This window comes from Hyperoodon ampullatus, assembly GCF_949752795.1.
Source record: "Hyperoodon ampullatus genome assembly, chromosome: 7".
NCBI lineage: Eukaryota > Metazoa > Chordata > Mammalia > Artiodactyla > Ziphiidae > Hyperoodon > Hyperoodon ampullatus.
Genome location: NC_136920.1, coordinates 107,475,220 through 107,497,795, shown reverse-complemented (window position 1 = coordinate 107,497,795; position 22,576 = coordinate 107,475,220). Strand labels below are relative to the sequence as shown.

At 36.7% G+C, this 22,576-nt stretch overlaps 1 protein-coding gene across 3 annotated transcripts in view; it reads left to right on the top strand.

Moving 5' to 3' along the window:
• Positions 1 to 22,576, top strand: part of GRIA4 (glutamate ionotropic receptor AMPA type subunit 4) — a gene marked incomplete at both ends in the record, with an annotated part of 489,699 nt that overhangs the window by 304,343 nt on the left and 162,780 nt on the right. For all 3 annotated transcript variants that reach the window (XM_079708692.1, XM_079708693.1, XM_079708694.1), the window contains one exon: positions 6,299 to 6,483. In XM_079708692.1, coding sequence (XP_079564818.1) covers positions 6,299 to 6,483 — 185 coding nt within the window. The remainder of the gene's footprint in view (positions 1 to 6,298; positions 6,484 to 22,576) is intronic.

Below are 22,576 nucleotides of genomic sequence, written 5' to 3'. Positions count from 1 at the left end.
CAGTCTCTTCTTAAAGTCCCTGAGGAGTAAAGGCCAAATTTTATAATATGGTAGAGAAGGCCCTTATGAGATGTCCCTTGCTTGTTACCTCTCCAGACTTTGAAGCTCTTCCCACAGTCCACACCAATTTCCCACACCCTCTTTGTTCTTCCAAACACACAACATAATCTGCAATATTTGAAGTTCCTGAATGTGACCTGCCATGCTTCTTCTGATCCTCTTGACATCCTGATTCCTCTCTATGAAATTCCCATTAATTTATTTCTGTGTTCAGACAACTCTTTGCTGAGCATCTACTGAGAACCACTAGACTAAATACTGAGCACAGAAATACTATTTTCATGGAGCCTACAGTATGGGAGTGGGGGTAGGAGAGAGAAGACACTAATCAGATCATCATTCAAAATATATGGTTAGAAACTGGTAAAAAAATATCTGAAAGAAATGTACAGAAAGCTATAAGAGACTATATGAGGGGGAAGTGATCTATTTAGAAGGTAAGTGATGTCTAAGGTGAGGTCTGAGAAATGAATAGAAGGCAAAAGTGGAAGGAAATATTTTTTTTTTCTGGTACGCGGGCCTCTCACTGTTGTGGCCTCTCCGGTTGTGGAGCACAGGCTCCGGACGCACAGGTTCAGCAACCATGGCTCACGGTCCCAGCCGCTCCATGGCATGTGAGATCTTCCCGGACCGGGGCACGAACCCGTGTCCCCTGCATCGTCAGTCAGACTCTCAACCACTGCACCACCAGGGAAGCCCTGGAAATAATCTTTTAAAGGGAACACTAGCATGTGTAAAGACAATGAGGTGGAGATGCATGCTACCTTTTAAAACATCTGAGAAGGACAATGTTGCTAGAGGTTAGAAAGCAAGAAGAGTAATGGTACAAAATGAGACTAGAAAGAGAGGGAGGAGACAAGTTTGACCAGATTTTGGTATGTATCATAAAAGAATAGGAAAACATTGAAAGCTTCATTCAAGGAAGTACCATAGAGTTTCCAGACAGAAACAAACTAGACAAAGATTAGTCTAGTTGCCATGTAAACAAGTGAAATAAAATTCTCCAGTGGTCTAGTTCTAGAAAAGCCCAAGAGAAATAAGAAAATAATGCATGCCTGGGAGGAGGAGTTTAGTGCCTTGAACCTGTGGCAAATAGTTGAAAATATTTGCTATATGCCTGTATAAATAAGGATTAGGTTCAGTTGCAACTGTCAGAAAACTTTAAAGTTTTAAAGTATCAAATTCCCCTGTATGATATCTCTGAATTAAGTATGGACATTACAATGTAGTGGTCAAGAGACAATAAATGTTATTGTCAGAAAATACAAGAGGACTTAGGGAAAATCTAAGACCCAAAATAACCATCTTTGAAGAAGGATTTTCTATTTTTACTCTTGATATTTTGTAGAAAAGGGAAAACTCAAGACATTCCATCTTACCTCAGGTTTACATGTATGGCTTCAAACTGTGTAAGTTGGCAGATCTTTGCTTATTTTCACTATGCCCTTCTTGGACTACGGCATAGATAAATGCTATAGTCACAGCTGCAGATAATTTTAACCAAGCTACAATGTTGGTTACTCCTTCTGTGTTCTGAGATCTTAGAGTTCAGACTGTAGCCTTTGAACATGTTATTTCAGTACCTAAGCTGCTTTGGAAAGAGTCCAAACCAAATGGTTTCTAAATCGGCTCTGTAGTGCCATCATGATGGTGTTAAATACCGTGAGGATTACAGAATCGTATTCCTCTCTATGACTGAGGTTAAAACGCAGTATAAAGTAGACTTTCAGACATACACACCTTTCTCTTGGAATATACTAGCTTTGGATAACAGTAATTATGCCAGATCAGAGAAATTGGGTAGTAGTGGGTACCTGCATAACAATCTATAAAATTAATGAAAGAGGCTTTAATTTGAGTAAGTACAAACTGCTGCTATATCCCTTTGTCACTTCTTTTTAAGCTCAATGATGCTACATGGGACAGACCCAGTCCTCTCCTTCCCAAATGAGTTCCCATGGCCTCAGTGTTTCTCTATCTCATACTTATAAAGGCATATCCTTCATCTCATTAAATTAATTATTCTGATCATATTCCTCCCTAATTTCTACATTTTCACTTCTCATTTTCTCAATTTCTTACTTCTCTGAAATATGACTCCTATATTCAGCATTCCATTGATGCTACTCCTGTTGTGTGCACCAGTGTCCCTCTAATTAAAAAGCACTTTTCTATCCTTATCAAAGAGAAGGGTTTTTAATAGCATACAGATAACTCTCTCCTTTTTGAAATTATATAAACTCTGACATAGATATTACCTGACTCTCCTCCTGCCCCTCCATTTGCAGATAGTTGAATCAAATAACTCTTTCAAAAGAAAACATCAGATAAATAAACCCAGTTTGTGTTGCTAGCAGCTGAATATCTGGATGGTACTACTCACCCAAAATAGGTCATTATTCATGGGTGATATAAAAAGTGTTGATGTGTAAGAATACAGTAGCTCAAGACTGATTAAATCACTATGATTCTATTTAGCATAATTAGTAATATAATTGCATAATATAACATTTAAAAAATATTTGTATGTGTAATTGATAGTGTTCTTTAATAACCATGAAAATGCCTTTAATCATTTATTTTAATCCAACAATGTGATCTTGTCCATCATACATTTTCACTACTATTCTAATAAAATTATTTTGGGTCTTTTGAAGTTACTTACACAATACAGTGTAATTTGCATAATAGTTACTTAAATATCAGTTTTGCTAGATCCTTGTCAAGACAACAATCATAACTTTGTTTATCCTGGCATATCTTAAAGAATCTTGAATGTCTTGGTTTTCCATAAATTATATTAGATTATAATGTTAGACAGCTTTTAAATAAAAGTAAGACTTAAAAATTCTTTACAGTAGTGAACTCCCCATTACTCTTGCGATATTAACCTAAAACTGTAGTATTCATTTTCTGACCAACAATATTGCACTACAGATTTTCTAAGAAGTAGAAGATACAAATTGTAAGCAGTTGTAGAACTAGTATGACTTGACTTGTGATTTTCTAGTTTATATAACAGCTAAGTTACACAATCATAGATTCAACAGCAGTATTTTCTCTGAATTATAATATATTCCCAACTATCTTGGCAAATAAATAAGACAGGCACATCTGAGTTGCAATGAATAAGATAGGATATTAAAATCAAACACAGCTTGTAAAAGAACTCAAATTTTCAACTGGGCTCTGAAACTATAACTGTGTGTCCTTTGCATTAAAAAGATGCCATTTATTTATGACTATGATTACTGGTCCTTTTTAGGCAGCCAAATTTCTTTGCCACTTAACAAAGATTGTGTCCTAGTGTTTTGTTTTATCTCAATTCTAGTGTCACTTCTAAATCTGAAAAATCAGATAACAAAATGTTGAACTTGAATTATAATTTTGTTTTATTAGTGTGAGTCTTTCAATATCTGTTATGCAACTGGGAACATATATAAATTTCATCAGAAGATGTGTGGCTCTATATTCTGTAAAATTCCTGTAGGCAGGAAAATAACAGCCTAGCACTGACATGAAGCCTGATATCCACATGACGTGATGATAAAAAACAAAGGCCGTATCTAAAGAACTGTGCCAAGCTGTGAATTGGTCACAGGGGTGGTGTGTGTGGACATAGTTATTATTTTTACAACATGCAAGGAAATCAAACAAAAAGTTTTTAAATTATTTTGGTACTACAGTAAATAAAAGGAGAAAAGGGAAAATAAGATGTCAATTGGTATTTTTAAAAAGAACATGTTCATAGGTGTCAAAAATGAATGAAAGAACACTGATTCACTATCAGAGAGCAAATCCCAGTAACAGGATAAATGAGACATGAACGTGTACATTAATGTTGTCTAACCCAAGTTTGTGTGCTAGATGCATAGTGAAGACAAACAAACAAAAACGTTGGAGTTTGGATCAGAGAAAGGTTTACTGATCTAGAGGGTGCTGCTCTCCAGAGAAGATAGGAGATGTAGGTTTGTCTCAGATCCATCTTGCTGGTTGGCCAGGGTGCAAGGGTTTTAAAAGCAAAAAGGGTAAAAGGGGAGGGGGCTTTGTAATTTCAGCTTCCCATAGATCTAAGTTGCAGACTTCCTGCCACCGTCTTATGACTCGATGTGTCATTGGTGATTTTGATTGATTGTTCCTGCAAAACAAATTAGTAAATCATGGTCTTGTGATCCTTTAACTTCTTTCTAGGAGAGAGCAAAAACAATAGTTGAGACATTTTATTATTTACTTAGAACATTATGTGATGGTCAAGAATTTCATTTCCCAGTTGGCCCCTGATGTTTTTTTCTGTTAAGACCTTTTGGGCTTTGTGTTTTCTCCAAGACCATTTGAGTTTGCTTCACCTTTGTTTCTGTGTTCCCTCACTTCCCTAATTAGTAACTGATGCTCTTTGGAACTCAGGGAAGTCCTAGAAGACTAAAGCCTTTCTCTATAAACAAGAAATGGGGGACACTGAGGGACTTTTGAACCCAGGAGGACTCCTCAGAGTCCTGCTTGATTTCATTAAGATAGGATGCAGACCATCATGTTACATATGCATATAATAGGAAACAAGGGAAAGAGTACTGGATTTGGGGCAGGGATAGGGGGAATCTACGTAAGATTTGAAAAGATAATTACAGGCGTACATTACAAAAGGAAAGGCTGAAAAAAGCAATAGATATACTAGAATAATTATATAGTAATTAACATGCCCTCTTTCTTCCTCTTTAGGGATTTTTTTTTTCATTTTGATAAAAATTAATCCTGACTGCCACAGTATTTCATTTGGCAGGATATCAGGTAATTTATATTTCAAATATGACCTCATCATCAGTTCCATCTGTTGATATTAAATGAACATCCGTAATGTTTGAAACTCTGACTTGCAGAAAACATACCTAAAAATAAAAATCCTTAAATCTGAGAGACTCACATACCAACCAGAAAACTGAGTAAAGGGAGCTCTTATCTAGCAAATGCTTTGCATTCATTTTAAGTCTTCACGTTTAATCCACCCAGCTCTCCACTCTAAATCCAGGGACCAAGGGAGGGAGAAACTATAGGCAGCTGCTGCCATAGAATGAGCTCAAATAAGTGTTAGACCTTCTTAAAGAGGACTAGCATGTTTTTTATGCTAAGCCACAAGGGGAAAAAATAAAAGGCTCTGATCCTAAACAAGCTGTGTTTAAATGTTATACATAGATTCAAAGAATGTTTTTTTCCTTTTTTTCACATTCCAACTCGAAACTGAGAGCTCAAAAAAGCAAGATTTCAATACAAAGTTGTCATGAAGAAATATTCTAAGTGCTGGGCTCATGTGTTTGCCCCTTCGTCCTTAACCCAGATATTAAGACCCATGACTTCCCTTCCACATGCAGAGAGATCTGAATGAAGAACAGGGTAAAGACCATTCCACTCCCTCTGGAAGTCTGTCTCCCGCTAATAAATGCTCCTTTTTCAACAGTCTTAAAGGCACCTTTTCAACCTTCAAGACCCAATTCAAGTTGTTTCTCCTCATGGCATTTTTCCTGGTCCCATTAAGGCAGATTTAACCAAACTTTCCCTTGGGCCAACACTTTCCCTTGAGTATGGTTATCATTACACAGTTTTAAACTAAGTTTCATTTGTTTATTTGAATGTCTGTTTCCTCTACTAGATTATGAGTTTGAGTGCCCATTGCATCACTTAGTTTTCATTCAATTCATCCCCAATCCACATCATTCCCCTACCAAGACAGGAAGAGTTAAATAATGCCTTCTCCATTTACAATAATGCACCCTCAATAAATACTGTTGCAGTGTTTATTTTATGACACAGTTGAACCCAAAAATGTTGTTACTACTTTGCTCAAGGGGAAAATCAATACAGTTGTTCAAAATTAATTCTGTCTAGTGAGTAAAATTAGCAAAAAGTTTATGAAAGTGTTCTTGACTACAGGTGGTACTAGATTTTGTTTTTGGTTTATCTCATCAAAAATGTATCCAAAGCAATGTAATAGTCTTTAGTAGAGTGATTTTGAGAGCTTACTCAAGGTATGATGTTGCTACTTCATTCAAGCAATATTTTTAAGGAATGTTTTTGCCCTAAGTAAAGAAAGTAAAATTGAATGATTCAGAAATAACCACTCATGTTTTTAAATTTCTAATAATTCATTGTATATTTTGGAATATAAAAATATTGATGTAGACTCAGTGCCTGCATATTATTTAAGGGTATGTTTTTAGTAACCCCTCTGGATTTTTTTCCCCGCTAGGATACTCGATACTTCAAGCTATCATGGAAAAAGCAGGACAAAATGGTTGGCATGTCAGCGCTATATGTGTGGAAAATTTTAATGATGTCAGCTATAGGCAACTTCTAGAAGAGCTTGATAGAAGACAAGAGAAGAAATTTGTAATAGACTGTGAGATAGAGAGGCTTCAAAACATATTAGAACAGGTAAGTACTGGACTTTATGTTATTATTAACCTAAACATTCTACAAAAATAGTTGACTTTTTTTGGCCCATCAATATCTTCTTCCAACCATTTAGCTTGAAGTGTGGAGTTTCGGAGTTTTCATTCCATGATTTATTTATCTCCAAGACTAAATCATAATGTTTTATCACCAAAGGTCATTGTGGTTCTCAATGAAGTTAGAAGTACTTTTACTCACACATTTTTAAGACGTACAGTAGAAAGGACTTTTTGTGACTCAAGAGCTCTTGACCTCCTATTTTCATAAGCATTAAGATTGAAGATTAATTCCATCTAAAATATTAGAAAATGTGACTCTGTACTTTTTATAACCTTTAGAGAAATAGCTCTGTGAGAAATATAACATGAATTAATAAAGCAATGAAATAAAAGAAAATTAAGTGGCACAGTGCATATAGCATATTTTCTTCTAGATGTTGTAAGTAAATACATTACCACCACAGTGAAGATGGCTTTCAAATCTCCTCACAAGGAAGAATCCTTTAATAAAGCTTTCAGTAAGGATCTGTTGATTTGATTTGAAGCATACAGGAAAAGATAAAATTGAACTTTGTCAGTGTGTTATATGAAAGAAAAATATCATCAAATAATGGATAACACTTGCCCTTAATCCTGCATATCATGATAAAGCTTTAAAGGTTGTATTTGGCCAAAATTGCAGTGGATGAATGCCATCTAGTGGTTTTATAAATGTTTGCTCATATTTATCTACAATATGTTAGGTTAGCTAGACAATAATGTAGCATGTTTTATTGGTTAGTTTGCTACATACAGTTTATTTGCATAACAATATGATTTGATTCATAGTAACAACTTACCAATTTGGAGGTTTATTTATAAGAACAAGTTAAGTACTCAACTATACATATCAAAGCCAAGATATGTTTCAGAGATTTCTCCTTAATATCCAGGGATGCTGAACTAGATGCCATAAGTTTCCTTCTTCAACTATAATTAGCATTTGTAAATGTTAAAAGTAAAAAAGCATGTAGTATTTCTTTTAAAGTTCTTGTGAAGCCAGACTATACTGTAAGGAAAAATGACAGAGTACTCTCCTCCTGTTACCCTTTTATAAAAGAAGAAGAAAAAAAAACATTTGATTGATGAATTGTGTTATTATTCTATTAGAAAATGTTAATTTTAACCTATACGTCACGCAGGTTTATTCCTCAGGGAATCCAAGAAATCATTAAGGTTGTGATTATACGAGGTATATGAAACTTTTAGTGTGCATTTATGGAATCCAAGAAAAAACTCTCCTACTTTTTTAAGTAGGACCTGGTCACTTCAGCTCAAACTCCCATTCTCTCTCCCTCCCACTCTACCCCTATGTTGAGAGTTTGAGTTGTTTGACATGAACAACTGAAGCTTTGTAAATAACTTTTCATGAATCCCATAGAAAAGTCAATTCTAACATCTTCCTGTCAGTGGGTGAGTAAGGCTCAGAAAGACCCTCTAGTTGCTAAAAGACTTGTGCTTAAAAGACCACATCCGGAGAAGGCAATTGAGTGCCTAAAGCATATTGACCCATTTCAGAGACTTAGCAGGTTTCTAAGAAGAAAATCAGCACACCCAGGTGCTATGGATAAACTTGTTGAATAAATAAACCTTAAATAAGCTCTCACTAAGGGAACCAAGCATCTTACTTTTGTTATGATTTCAAAGAAATTATTTTTCTTATTTTTTCCAGCTTTATTGAGATATGATTAATACATAACATGGTGTAAGTTTAAGGAATACAACATTATAATTTGATACACAAATATTTTGTGAAATGATTACCACAGTAGGGCTAGCTAACACCTCCATCACTTCACATAATTACCATTTCTTCTTAGGGGTGGGAACATTTAAGGTCTACTCTCTTAGCAAGTTCTAAGTGTATAATACAGTACTGTTAACTATAGTCACCATGCTGTACATTAGATCCCCAGAGCTTAGAAAACTTGAGTGTTTACTATTACCATTTCTATTTTAATTTCTTCAGAATTCTAAAAGGTTTTTTTTATCATGACTGCATAGTAATAATGAGACTATTAATAGACTTTTGTCTCTTTAAAATGTGGCTCAAATATAAATCTCATAAATTGTAACAAAGTCTACTCTACTGTAAGAATATATTGTGTTCTTAATTGTCCTATAAAATTTCTCCCCAAGAAAAACTGTTTTCTATTCTGAACATTTTTTAACTGTCTATATTTTAATTCCTGTAGCTCTAAGCAAAATCATTTTTAATGTTTCTTGACTCATCTAAAAACAAGAGCTAATCCAAACTTTGTCAGGAACTTGTACATTTACTTCAATAACTCTGTGTTTCAATATCCTCCTTAATAAAATGAAATAACAATAGAAAACAATTTTAGAGACTCAAAGCATTTTTTAAAAAGTAAAATGCTAAGTAACCTTGATCAGAAAAATGTCTCTGACTTTTTTCTATTAAAGTATAGATGATTTTCAGGTGTACAACATAGTGAATCAATATTTTCATAGATTATATTCCATTTAGAGTTGTTATAAACTATTGGCTATATTCCCTGTATTGTACAACATGTCATTGAATCTTATTTATTCTATACATAGTATATTGTACCTCTTAATCCCCTACTCCTGTCTTGTCCCTCCCCCCTTCTCTCTTCCTGCTGGTAACCACTAGTTAGTGCTCTATATCTGTGAGACTGTTTCTGTTTTGTTAGGTTAATTACTTAATTATTTTTTAAATTCCACATATAAGTGATAACAAACAGTATCTGTCTTTCTCTGCCTGACTTATTTCACTAAGCATAATACTCTCCAGGTCCATCCATGTCATTACAAATGGGAAAATTTATTTCTTTATGGCTGAGTAATATTTCATGCTATATATATATATGTGTGTGTGTGTGTGTGTGTGTGTGTGTGTGTGTATATATCACATCTTCTTTATCCATTCATCTGTCAATGAACACTTTAATTACTTCCGTGTCTTAGCTATTGTAAATAATGTTGCTGTGAACTTTGGGGTGCATGTATCTTTCTGAATTAGTGTTTTTATTTTCTTCAGATATATATCCAGGAGTGGAATTCCTAAATCATATGGTAGTTCTATTTTTTTAATTTTTTAAAAAAACCTCCATACTATTTTCCATAGTGGATGCACCAGTTTACATTCCCACCAAAAGTGTACTAGGATTCCCTTTTCTCCATATTCTTGCCAGCATTTGTTATTTGTGGGCTTTTGACGATGATAACCATTCTGACAAGTGTGAAGTGCTACCTTATTGTGGTTTTGATTTGCATTTCTCTAACAAATAGTGATGTTGACCATCTTTTCTTGTGCCTGTTGACCATCTCTGTCTTTTTTGGAAAAATATCTGTTCAGGTCTTCTGCCCATTTTTTAATCAGGTTGTTTGTTTTTTTGATCTTGTGTGGACTGTTTATATATTTTGGATATTAATCCCTTATCAGTCATATCATTTGTAAGTAATTTTTCTCATTATCTAAGTTGTCTTTTGATTTTGTCAAGTTACCTTTGCTGCACAGAAGCTTTTAAGTTTAATTAGGTCCCATTTGTTTACCTTTGCTTTTGTTTCCTTTGCTTGAAGAGAATGATCCAAAATATATTGCTATGACTTATGTAAAATAATGTGTTCTGCATATGTTTTCTTCTAGGAGTTTTATGGTTTCCAGTCTTACATTTAGGTCTTTAATCCATTTTGAGTGTTTTTGTTTTTTTGTATATGATCTGACAAAATGTTCTAATTTCATTCTTTTACGTGTAACTGTCCAGTGTTTCCAGAACCACTTATTGAAGAGACTGTCTTTTCTCCATTGTATATTCTTGCCTCTTTATTATAGATTAATTGACCATAGGTTCATGGGTTTATTTCTAGGCTCTCTATTCTGTTCCACTGATATATGTGTTTTTTGGTGCCAGTACCATACTGTTTTGATGACTGTAGCTTTGTAATATAGTCTGATGTCAGGGAGTGTGATACCTCCAGTTTTATTCTTTTTTTCTCAATCTTGCTTTGGCTATTCAGGGTCTTTTGTGGTTCCATATATATTTTTGGATTATTTGTTCTAATTCTGTGAAAAATGTCCTTGTATTTTGATAGGGATTTCATTAAATATGTACATTGCTTTGGGTAGTATGGACATTTTTTAAATGTTAATTCTTACAGTTCATAAACTTGGGATACTTTTCAAGTCTTTGAGTCAGCTTCAAATTCCCTTCATCAATGTCTTATAGTATTCAAAGTATAGGTCTTTAACTTCCTTCATGCAATTTTAAATGGGATTGTTTTCTTGCTTTCTCTTTCCCATAGTTCATTATTAGTATATAGAATAGCAACAGATTTCTGTATATAAATCTTGTATCCTGCAACTTTATTAAATTATTTTATTAGTTCTAATTTTTTTTAGTGGAAACTTTAGGGTTTTCTATATACAGTAATATGTCATCTGCAAGTAGTGACAGTTTTACTTCTTCCCTTCCAATGTGGATGCCTTTTATTACTTTTTCTTGTCTTATTTCTGTGGGTAGGACTTCCAATACTATGAAAATAGAAGTGACAAGGCTGGGCATCCTTGTCCTGTTCCTGATTTTAGAGGTAAAGCTTTCAGCTTTTTACTGTTGAATATGATGTGATCCATGAGTTTGTTATAATACTAAACCGACTCTACAAGAAGTGTTAAAACGGAAAAGAAAAGGCTACAAGAAGTGAGAATTTATAAGAAAGGAAATATCTCAGTAGTAAAGATCAAGCAGGATCAGAGAAGACACCTGGAGCAGGCTCAGGCACACACTGTGACAGCCCTGGCCTGCCAGTTAGAGCCCCAGGCCAATCCCAAACTGCCTCCTCTGCACTCGGTACACCCTGTTCAGGTGCAGGTCTAGGTCCCAGCCAGCACCATCGTCTGCCTTCACCTTAGTGGAGAGTTGCAGCAGAGCAAGAGGGGCTGGAGCAGGCTGCCAGTGTGGGCTGGGGTGTGCTCTGGGGCAGTTACAAGAAACTGGTCAGAACCCCAGGGAGTTCTCAGTCTGCTTCCTGCACCTTTTCCCAAAAGCAAGTGTGTGTGCACATCCTTCAAAAGTAAAGTGTCAGTTTCTTACAGCCTCATGTTAAGTCCAACTGGTTTGCAAACCAGCTAAGGGGACTTGTTTTCTCAGTGCAAGACCCCAGGTATGGGGTGCCCAATGTGTGGTTTGAACCCCTCACTCTCAAGGGAGAATGTCCAACCCCATGATATTCTCCTCCTTTTCTGTGTCCCCTACTAGGGATGGGGGCTCTGACCTGATTTCTTCTCTTCTCTCTCTACCCATCTCTGTGTGGATCTTTCTTACAGTCTTGTTAGTGGAAGAGCTTTTCTGCCAGTTTTCAGTTGTTTACAGCTAGATTTGCTCCACATATAGATATATTTTTGATGTGTTTGTGGGGGGAAGTGAGCTTGATGTCCTCCTTCTCTGCCATGTTTATCTCCCGTCAAAAAATGCCTTTGACAAAAGGTAGCCCTTTCTCAGAAGATAGTGAAATTAATACAATGAGGATAAGGGGATGGGTTAGTAAATTTCTAGAAGGATGGGCACACTTCATATTGTGGTGACATGCTATCAATAATTACTTCATTGACACTTTAATTTGTATCAATTTTCAAAAACATAATGGAAATAGCTCACAATTTTCTCTCAAAATATGTTAATGAACAACTGCTTCAAGAAACACTTTATCTTCTGTACATGTTTTCCAAATTATTTTTATGCTATGAAATAATTAGTTCTTATAAATGTATTGTTAGTTAAAATAGCAGTTAACCACATATTCATTCAAATATCTCAGAACATGAGTTTCAAAACAAGTATTTGAAAATGTGTTTTAATGTTATATTGACTTTTCCACCCTAAAGTACACCATAGAAAAAAATGAAAGCATTTATGTAAATATCACTCACTGAGCTATTTAAGGCAATCGAAATATAGCAAAACTACCAAGTTAGATTTATTATATTAAAAAGTCCCTAATGATTTTATCTTATGCCTTATAAGTTAGACATTTAAGTGTCAGACTTTGATTCATATGTATAACCCAGTATACAAAAAAGCAGCAACAAACTTGATCTTAACTGTCTTTCAGGCATTAAAGATTATTTGAACAAAATAGCACTTAAGGCTAACGGTTGCTCACATATTTTTAATCCACCATGAAAAATACCCAAGAGTCATGTAGCTAGATTTCTGTGTTCTATAGTAAGTGAAACTCTCCTTTTCTGGAATGCAGTACGGGCAGTGAGATGGCATGTACTTTCTTCTATCTCTTCCTTTGGTCAATTGGCATATTCCCAAAATAATGATGTTTCCAAAAATGATAAATGTTTTTAGCTTTTGAGAGATGGGCAAGAAATCTTCAATTGTTAATTTTTTAAAAGTAAGTGGAGTAATTCAATGCCTATGCCTGTTATTCTCCTTACTTTAAATAAGAAACATTAGGCTGAGATGATCTTGTAAAACCTTTCTCACTCTAAAAGTCAATAATGCTATTTCCAATGAAGACTTCCTGATAATTGCATTTGATCCTGAAGCAATATATAATTTTACACATAGGCTATATGTTGAAAAGCAGCATGAAGTAAAGCCTCAGTCAAGTGGCCATTTCCATATATTCATTCACTCTACAAATATTTATTGAGCGTCCACTTTATTTAGGTTGGGCATTATGCTCTGCTGAAGATAAATTTATGAGCAATTTCTGTTCTAGTTAGTAACTCTTATCTGGTTAACTAAGGCTCAAACCAAAAGCATTTCCTAAAATCCTACTAAAATATATTCTTTCTTTTAGAAATATAGTACATATAAAATAATCAAGCATCTCAGGAATTTTGCTGTGAGTGCCAGTTCTTATTCAATACATGATGATATGAAAGGCATTAGATAGAGAACTGGAACTATATTGGCCCTAGGACAATTTATTTATTTGGCCGTAGGACGTATTTAAGGAGTCTAACCAAGTATTTATCAGGAGAAGATGGTATGGGCCAACCTTACAGTATGAAATAGATGTTTAACAAAAGAATGGGGAAAAAATATCTCTACAGTTGGCTCACAGTTATCTCAAACTGCCTCTAATACATACTCAAATCGGTGCCCCTTTCAACAGTATTCTTGCTTTCACTATATGACAGGGAAATTCAGTGTCCCACTAAACACTCAGATAATTGGCAAACCCAGTGACCTTGTCATATTGTTTGAAAATTAATCAAAAAAGCCTAAAAGCCATGACTGACCTCTCAGAGGTTTGTTATATCACCAAAAGAAGCCAATAATTCTATCTCAGGGCATGATCAATGAGAAAAAGGAAAATTCCTTACAAACAGAAATATGGCTGTTTGCACGTAAGTGGTGAAATGTGGACATAGCCCCCAGCTAACTTATTCTAAATCCAAGGTTACCTCCTTACCTAGTACTACCTAAATGAGATGTCAGATCCCAGACAGGATTTTTGGCAAGTTGACAAATGTGTGGCAACAGATAAGACTCTGTTTATTTGGAGCCTGCATTTACAAATTTTCAGAATTCTCTAACATAAAAAATTGCATTAAATCTAGAGCTCTACCCAATCCACCTCCACTTCCAAAAACATCTCTGGCTCTGAATAAAGCATCAAAAAGAACCAAAGGCTTCAGTAGCCTGCCTCTTATGCCATAACTGGTTGCATCATTATCTAGAAGGAAATACGTGTTTTATTTAGTTACTGGCTAATGGCCATAATATCATTTTTTCACACTAAAATTTTAAAAGAAAACAGAAAAACAAGAGTAAGAGATAGATGAGACAAAAAGAAGCACAAAGAAAAGAGTAAAGCTACCTTCAGTTATAAGGTGTAGTCACTGAAGAAGAAATCTGATAATTGGAGATAATAGCTTTGATTATTTGAATCATCTATAGGATTAAATAGCACACATTCTAACAGTAGGAATGAGTCAAGAGTAGTAGACTAGACAATTCTGCCCTTGATTTCTAATATATTAATTCAACATCTATGTGCCAGACATCATTCCAGGCACTGCAGGGCTGTACAAAGATGAGCAAAACATGTTCCCTACATTGAGAATGCTTACACTCAAGCTGGGAATTCAGAAACACGAATAAATAATTACAAAACAATTTGATGGGTTCAGAAACAGAAGCATTACAAAATATATCAGGAACCCAGAAGATGTGGTGACTGAATATAATCAAGACAGTCAGAAATGCTTCACAGAGAAAACAGACATTTAAATTGAAAATGCATTGTATTTTTCCAGGAACAGAAAAAAGTAAGGATATTCCAGACAGAAACAATTGCGAAAACAAGGAGGTTTGTAAAAGCTCAGAAGGCAGATACTGTTTTGTGAAAACCCAAACAAACTTCTTGGCCAACCCATAGTTCTATCTGATAAAAATCGGGTGGGAGCAAATGTAGAATTAGAGTGGCACAGTAATTTAAGATGAAGTGGTAAAGACCTGTAGTAGCAAGAAAATGGATTCTTTGTGTTGTATTACTTTAGCTATCTGTCTTTGCTGTTGACATATCTCCATCAGAGCAGGGTCTATTCTTATTATTTACCAATATATTCCCAGTGATATGAAAGAGGATCAAAAAATTATTGTTAAATAAATGAAAGTCTGAATGAGCTTCACTTGAAGACACAGGCAAGAGATATTTCTTTTATGTGTTCAAGGGAAGAGCACCCAGTAGCACCCAGAGTTTCTGAAGGTAAGTTCTCAGTTACCTGAGAAGCTTTCTTGTCCAGAATATCTCACCCACCAAAGATGATGAGAAATTTGGGTTTTCTAGAGTTTTCTGTATAAGCTGAAAAAAGCATAAGAGTTTAATTTCCATATATTAAAGTAACAATGAATAAGGTGCAACGGGAACAAATCAGGCACTCAAATTACTACAGCAAAGAAATTATATCAGCAATTTCCTACACTACAGTACTGGCAGAGCTTGCTGCTTTTGCTTCATTATAAAGCTGCTTTTGCATATAGAGCTTTGCTCAGTCAGGAGCTGCAACAAAATAAGAGGAACTTAAAAGACATGAGGTTATGCCCAAAAAAAAGGAAAATTTTACTTCTTTCATTTTACTTTTTGCCAAATTGATTTGAATGTACAAGCCCCATTGCAATTTATGGGGTTTGCTGTTTTCATAGAAAATGAAAATACATTTACATATCTCAGTCAGACTAGTATAAATTTGTGGGAATTAGAAAGGGGTCTCCAATTGTCTCTTAGCTACTGTTGCCATGGATGGAGCTATTCTTAATTTTCTTATAATTTTTTTTTCTTTTTTTTTTCTTTTTTTTTTTTTTTTTTTTTGCGGTACACGGGCCTCTCACTCTTGTGGCCTCTCCCGTTGCAGAGCACAGGCTCGGTCCGGACGCGCAGGCTCAGCAACCATGGCTCACGGGCCCAGCCGCTCCACGGCATGTGGGATCCTCCCTGACCGGGGCACAAACCCGTGTCCTCTGCATCGGCAGGCAGACTCTCAACCACTGAGCCACCAGGGAAGCCCTAAAATTTTTTAAAAAGATAAATTGAAAAAAAAAGCAAACAAAAAATATAAGTTTTTTTGAAAAAGAAAAAAATAATTTTTGTCTTAAAAGAATTGTGAATTCTAGTATTAAATTGTATTCAAGTAAATTTGTTTTAGTTGATACTGCAAGAACACTTATTAGAATAGTTTCCATTATTATTGTTGTCAGAAACATTCAAAAGCTCAGCTTTAAAAAAAAGATAAAGAAAAATATTCTTGATAATTTTAGAAATATAAAATAAATTAGTTTTACTAGCCTTAAATAGAAAGCAGCTGCATAGAAGTATCTACTATGGTTTAGGGAAAGACAAGCACTATTTCTCTTTAAATAGAAAAGAGAACTTCATAATTTATTTCAGTAGAATTTTGCATATACTCTTCAAATGTTTAAAAGACAGTGAAATTAACAAAAAAGAAGTAAAACATTCAACAATACATTTGAGGACACATTTCTGAATCTTGTAAACATTATAAATATATTTACTCTTTATAAATTCTAGAGTATATTAAATAGTTCAGTGATAAAGTATACTATCTGCCAGTAGATGAAGTGATTAATCTTTTTAATCACTTTGATTCAGTCAGAAAGGTAAAGAAACAAATTCACTCCTAATTCTCCCTTTAAGATCAACCATATAATCATTCAATATTCCCATACTGATTTTCTGTGTTTTCTCCGAGCTCATATACAACCAATGAGAAGTTTAAAATCATATTGTGGCAGAAAATTAAAGTGGTCTTGTTCTTACAAAAAGGAAAAAAGAAAGAAAGAAGGAAAGAAAGAAAGAAAGAGAGGGAGGGAGGAAGGAAGGAAGGAAAGAAGGAAGAAAATAAAGGTTCACATAATCACTGGCAAATGGAAGAAAGATCAAGATTAGATATAGGGAATTTATTTTCTATTTTTTAAGGTTTTTTTCAAGGTCACATACCAAATGATTGTTACATTCTTTCAAAGTCCAGGCTTAAATTGTATCTGTACTTGCCCTATGTCTTTCCCTTTAAAACCATAGAAACTATACTAGAAATATAGATATTTGAATTCTATTTTTATAATTAATTTGTGTCTATTTCTGCTGATTGCTATCATAATGTAAACTTAAAAGTCAAATATTCTGTGTAAGATAATAATATATTACAAATATCTTGCAGCTAACAGAAGAGAAACAATTTTTCTTGTCTCTGCCCACCCCACACTATCATTTTGCTTTCTTTTCTTCTTTTCTTTTTAAATTTATTTATTTATTTTTGCTGTGTTGGGTCTTCGATTCTGTGTGAGGGCTTTCTCTAGTTGTGGCAAGTGGGGGTCACTCTTCATCGCGGTGCGCGGGCCTTTCACTATCGCAGCCTCTCTTGTTGCGGAGCACAGGCTCCAGACGCGCAGGCTCAGTAGCTGTGGCTCACGGGCCCAGTCGCTCCACGGCATGTGGGACGTTCCCAGACCAGGGCTCGAACCCGTGTCCCCTGCATTAGCAGGGAGAGTCTCAACCACTGCGCCACCAGGGAAGCCCCATTTTGCTTTATTAACATGTATACAGCAATCATCTATTTGCTCATTTATTCAGCAAACATTTATCCAATACCTACTAATTTCCAAACATTGTATACAAAGTTAATCAATTTCAATCCAGGAATCAGGACAAGGTGACAGAGTAGGAAGATCCTCGACTCACTTCTTCTCACGAACACACCAAAATTACAACTATATGTAGAGAAACTATCTCTGAGACCAACCTGAAGACTAACAGAAAGACTTCCACAGCTAAATATAAAAAGAAAAAGCCACATTGAGATGGATAGGAGGGGCAGAGACATGCTCTAGCCAGAACCCACACTCTATCACTGCAACTCATTGCTGGAAGGAATATCATAGGCTCAGAGGTAGTCCCTGAGGAATGAGGGCTCCAAAGCCCACATTGGGCTCTCCAGCCTGGGGAACCTGCATTGGGAACAAAAGCCCCCATAATGTCTGACTTTGAAAACCAGCAGAGCTTATTTCCAGGAGATCCAGAGGGCTATAGGAAACTGAGAATCCACTATTAAAGGGTTCACACTTAAAAACTTACCCTCTCCCAATTCCCAGCACAGAGACAGTAGTTTGAAAAGCACCTCAGTCATACAGGAAGGAGATTAATCAACTAATTTTAGGGCATATGCCTGAGGGGCAGGGATCTGTTGGAACTTTCTCTGGGTACGGAGGAACTGGTGGAAGCCAGTTTGGGGGGGTGGGGGGTTAGAGGTTGTGGCTCACTGTCCACCTTGCTGGCCCAGCACTATCAGGTGTCATTTCTGGTTCTCCCTATCTAATCAACACCACTTACTTTGCCTTGTATTCGCCTTGCTTTGGACCAGATCCAGCCAGCAATCCCCCAAAGCAGACCTGGCAGGTTCCCTCAGTAGGCACTGGAGCCCCTCCAAAGTGGCTCCCCACACCACCAGTCCTGTCAGGCACCCATGGATGTCAGTGATGCCCCCCAAAGTGGCTCCACAGAAGGGCTCAGCCTTGCACATAAAAGCTTTTGTAACAGTTGCAGCTGGGCCTTAGAGTCAGACTCACCAAAGGCCAGCCCCACAGAGCAGCTCTCCCGCAGTAAGCCACAACAAGAGGGCACACACACCCAACATAGAGGATACTCCTGTAGGACCTGACTCTGGTGACCAGGGAGACAATGCTGCTGAACCCCAAAGGATACCTTCTACACAAGGCCACTCTTTCAAGACAGGGAGATATAGCTGATCTACCTAATACATAGAAACAAACACAGAGAGTTAGGCAAAATGAAGAGATAAAGGAATATGTTCCAAATTAAAGAATAAGACAAAACCTCAAAAAAAGAGCTAAGCAAAATGGAGATAAGCAATCTTCCAGATAAGAATTCAAAGTAATGGTCATAAAATGTTCATTGAACTTAGAGGAAGAATGAAGAAACACAGTGAAAACTTTTTTACAAAGAGAACTATTTATGAAGAAATTATTGATGAGAAGGACCTGAAGACTAGCAGAAAAGGTATTTTACAACTAAAGATATAAAGAAGGAACCACAACAAGACTTATAGGAAGGGTGGAGACACAATATAGTCAAGTCCCATACCCCCAGTGGTTGAGCCACAAACAGGAGGATAATTACAATTGTGGCAGCAATTTTGGGAAGTTCCTTCTACCACATGGACACTGGTGCTAGCAAATGCTATTTTGGAATCCTCCTTCTAGCTTACAGTGCCAGGACCTGGACTTGCCCACCAGCCTGTTGGCACCAATACTGGGATGCCTCAGGCCAAGCAGCTAGCAAGGCAGGGACACAGCCCAATCCATCAGCAGGCTGACTGCCATAGCTTCCCCTGAGCCCGAAGCCACCCTAGGGCCTGGACCCACCCACCAAAAAGCCCAGGACCAAGACCCACCTACCAGTGTGCTGACACTATCTCCAGTATCCCTGGAGCCCTGCAACCAGAGACCCCAGGACCTGACTCCACCCACCAGTGGGCTGACACTAGCCCTGGGACCAGCCTAACCCATCGCTGGGCAGGCACCAATCCCAAGGCCCCTGTGCCCTGGCTCTACCACCAGCCAGCTGAAACCAACTCCAGGACATCCAAGGCCCTGCAGCCAGAGACCCTGGGACTCCACAGGACTCTGCTGTGCCAGCAATCACCTCTAACCCAAGGCACCACCCTTCAAGGGGCCAACACTAACTCTGAGATCCCTGGAGTCCTGAGCCAGAGACCTCAGGACCCACCCACCAGTAGGTCAATACCAGCTTTGGGACACCATGCATGCCATAGCCAGTGGTGTCAGGAATTGGTCTTGCCCATCAGTGGACAGACACCAGCTCCAAGATCCTCAGGGTCCTGTAGCCAGAGAGTCTGGGACCAGAATCCATCCACCAGCAGGCCAGTACTAGCCCTAAGGACCTCTGGGCCCCAGCCCTGGCAATCAGCAGGACAACACCAGCTTTGTGACACCTTGGGCTCCTCAACCACCCACACTGGGACCCAGCCCCACTCACCCATAGGCCAGTACCAACTTTGGGACATCCCAGATCCCACAGCCACCCATTTCAGGAGCTGACCTTTCCCACCAGGAGGCCAAAACTAGATCCAGGACACTTGGTCCCAAAATCACCCACCCAAGGGCTTGAATCCATCCACCAGCACTAGCCCTGAGATACCCCCTCCTCAACCAGGGCTCTACATTCAGCCAACCCATGACCAGACCCCACCCACAAGCAGCTGGCAGCCTCTAAACAAGGGCAGAGTCTGACAACCAATTGGACCAGGTGCCAGCCATGCTAACAAGATCACCCACAGTAGTTAGCCCACCACAACAGAAGAGCCCATGCAGCCCACAGAGGAGGAACCTCTAAATATATAGCTCTTGTGGCCAGAGGGGAGTGTGCTGCTGGGATGCATAGGACATCTCCTACAAAAGGCCACTTCTCCAAGATTGGGAAATGTAATCAACCTACCAAATACATAGAATTAAAAACAGATAATTAAGCAAAATAAGGTTATAAAGGAATGCATTCCTAAAGAAGAAACAAGATAAAACCAGGGAAGAAGAACCTAATGAAGTGGAGATAAGCAATCTACCCAATAAAGGGTCTTAGGTAATAATCATAAGGATGCTCAAAGAACTCGGGACAAGAATGCATGAACACAGTAAGAATTTTTTAAAAGAGTTAGAAAATATAAAAAGGAACTAACCAGAGTAAAGAATGCAATAACTGAAATAAAAATACACTAAAAGGAGTCAACAATTAATTAGATGATAGAGAAGAATGGAGCAGAAATACAGAGTAGCAGCTATCACTGAAACTGAACAGTAAAATATAATTTTTAAAAATGAGCACAGTTTAGGAGACCTCTAGGACAGCATCAGGCATACCAACATTCACATTATCGGAGTCTTAGAAGGAGAAGAGAAAAAGGAACATGGAAAATATTTAAAGAGAGAATAGCTGGAAATTTCCCTAACCTGGGAAAGGAAACAGACCTCCAGGTCCAGAAAGTACAGAGGGTCCCAAACATGATCAACACAAAGAGAGCCACACTGAGACACACTGAAAGTAAAGTGACAAAACTTAAATATAGAAAATATTAAAAGCAGCAAGAGAAAAGTAACAAATTATGAACAAGAGAACTCCCATAAGGCTATCAGCTGCTTTTCAGCAGAAACTCTGCAGGCTAGAACAGAGTGGCACAATATATTTAAAGTGATGAAAGAGTAAAACATGCAACCAAGAATACTCTACTGAGCAAGGCTTTCATTCAGATTTGAAAGAGAGATCAACAGTTTTATATCACAGTTTTAGATCACAAAATAGTACACAGAATAAGTCTCAGTAAATTTCAGAAGATTGAAATTATATCAAACATTTTCTAACATGATGCTATGAGACTAAAAGACAAGCAAAATCTAAAAGAGTTCAGCAACACAAAACCAGCTTTACAAAAAATGTTAAAGAGACTTCTCTAAGCTGAAAAGGCCACAACTAGAAATATGAAAATTGTGAAAGGAAAATCTCATTAGTAAAGGTAAATACATAGTAAAGATAGCAAACCAACCATGTATAAAGCTAGTAGGAAGGTTAAATGAAAAAAGTGATAATATCATATATATCCACAGTAAACAATTAAGGAATACACAAAACAAAAATATGTAAAATATGATGTCAAAAGCACTAAACATGGACAGGAGAGTAAAAATGCAGGGTTGTTAAAATGCATTTGTACTTAAGAGATTAGCAACTTAAAATAATCACATGTATCTATATGAATTGCTATATACAAACCTCCTGGTAACCACAAACCAAAGATATATAATAGATATACACATATAAAAAAAAAACAGAAAAGAGTTCAAGCATTACACTAAAGATAGTCATTGATCACAACGCAAGAGAGCAAAAGAAGAAGAAAGGAACCAAAAAAAAAAAAAAAACTACACAACACAAAGGCTGTTCCTCCTACAGTGTAGATTAGCCACTTAGTAGCTGCTCCTATACTCTTCCAAGTAACCAGGCTATTAACTTTCTTACTATTTGTAACAGTATATCCCCAACTTTCTGATCTAGCACTTAACCTAAACTCCTTAACTCTTCCTTGACCTGAGGAATACCATGCTAATCAGTTGTGTTACTTTGCATGTACCTGTGCTTAACAGCTAGAACAGTGAACCAGTACATGGGAGGGAGGAGGAAGAGTGCCTTAGTCACTCTGGGAGCAGTTTAGGTGCTGTGAAATTAAACCTGTTCTAAGTGTACTTGTATGCATTAATTGTAATATTATTTGTTGAATGTAGTAATTACATATATATGAATTTATTGCTGTAGTTTCTGACAACATTCAAAAAATAAAATCTTCCCAAATCATAAAAATACCCAAAGTCAATTAACAAAATGGTAATAGACACATACTTATCAATAATTATTTTAAATGTAAATGTACTAAATACTCCAATCTAAAGACATAAAGTGGCTGAATGGATACAAAAACAAGACCCATATAT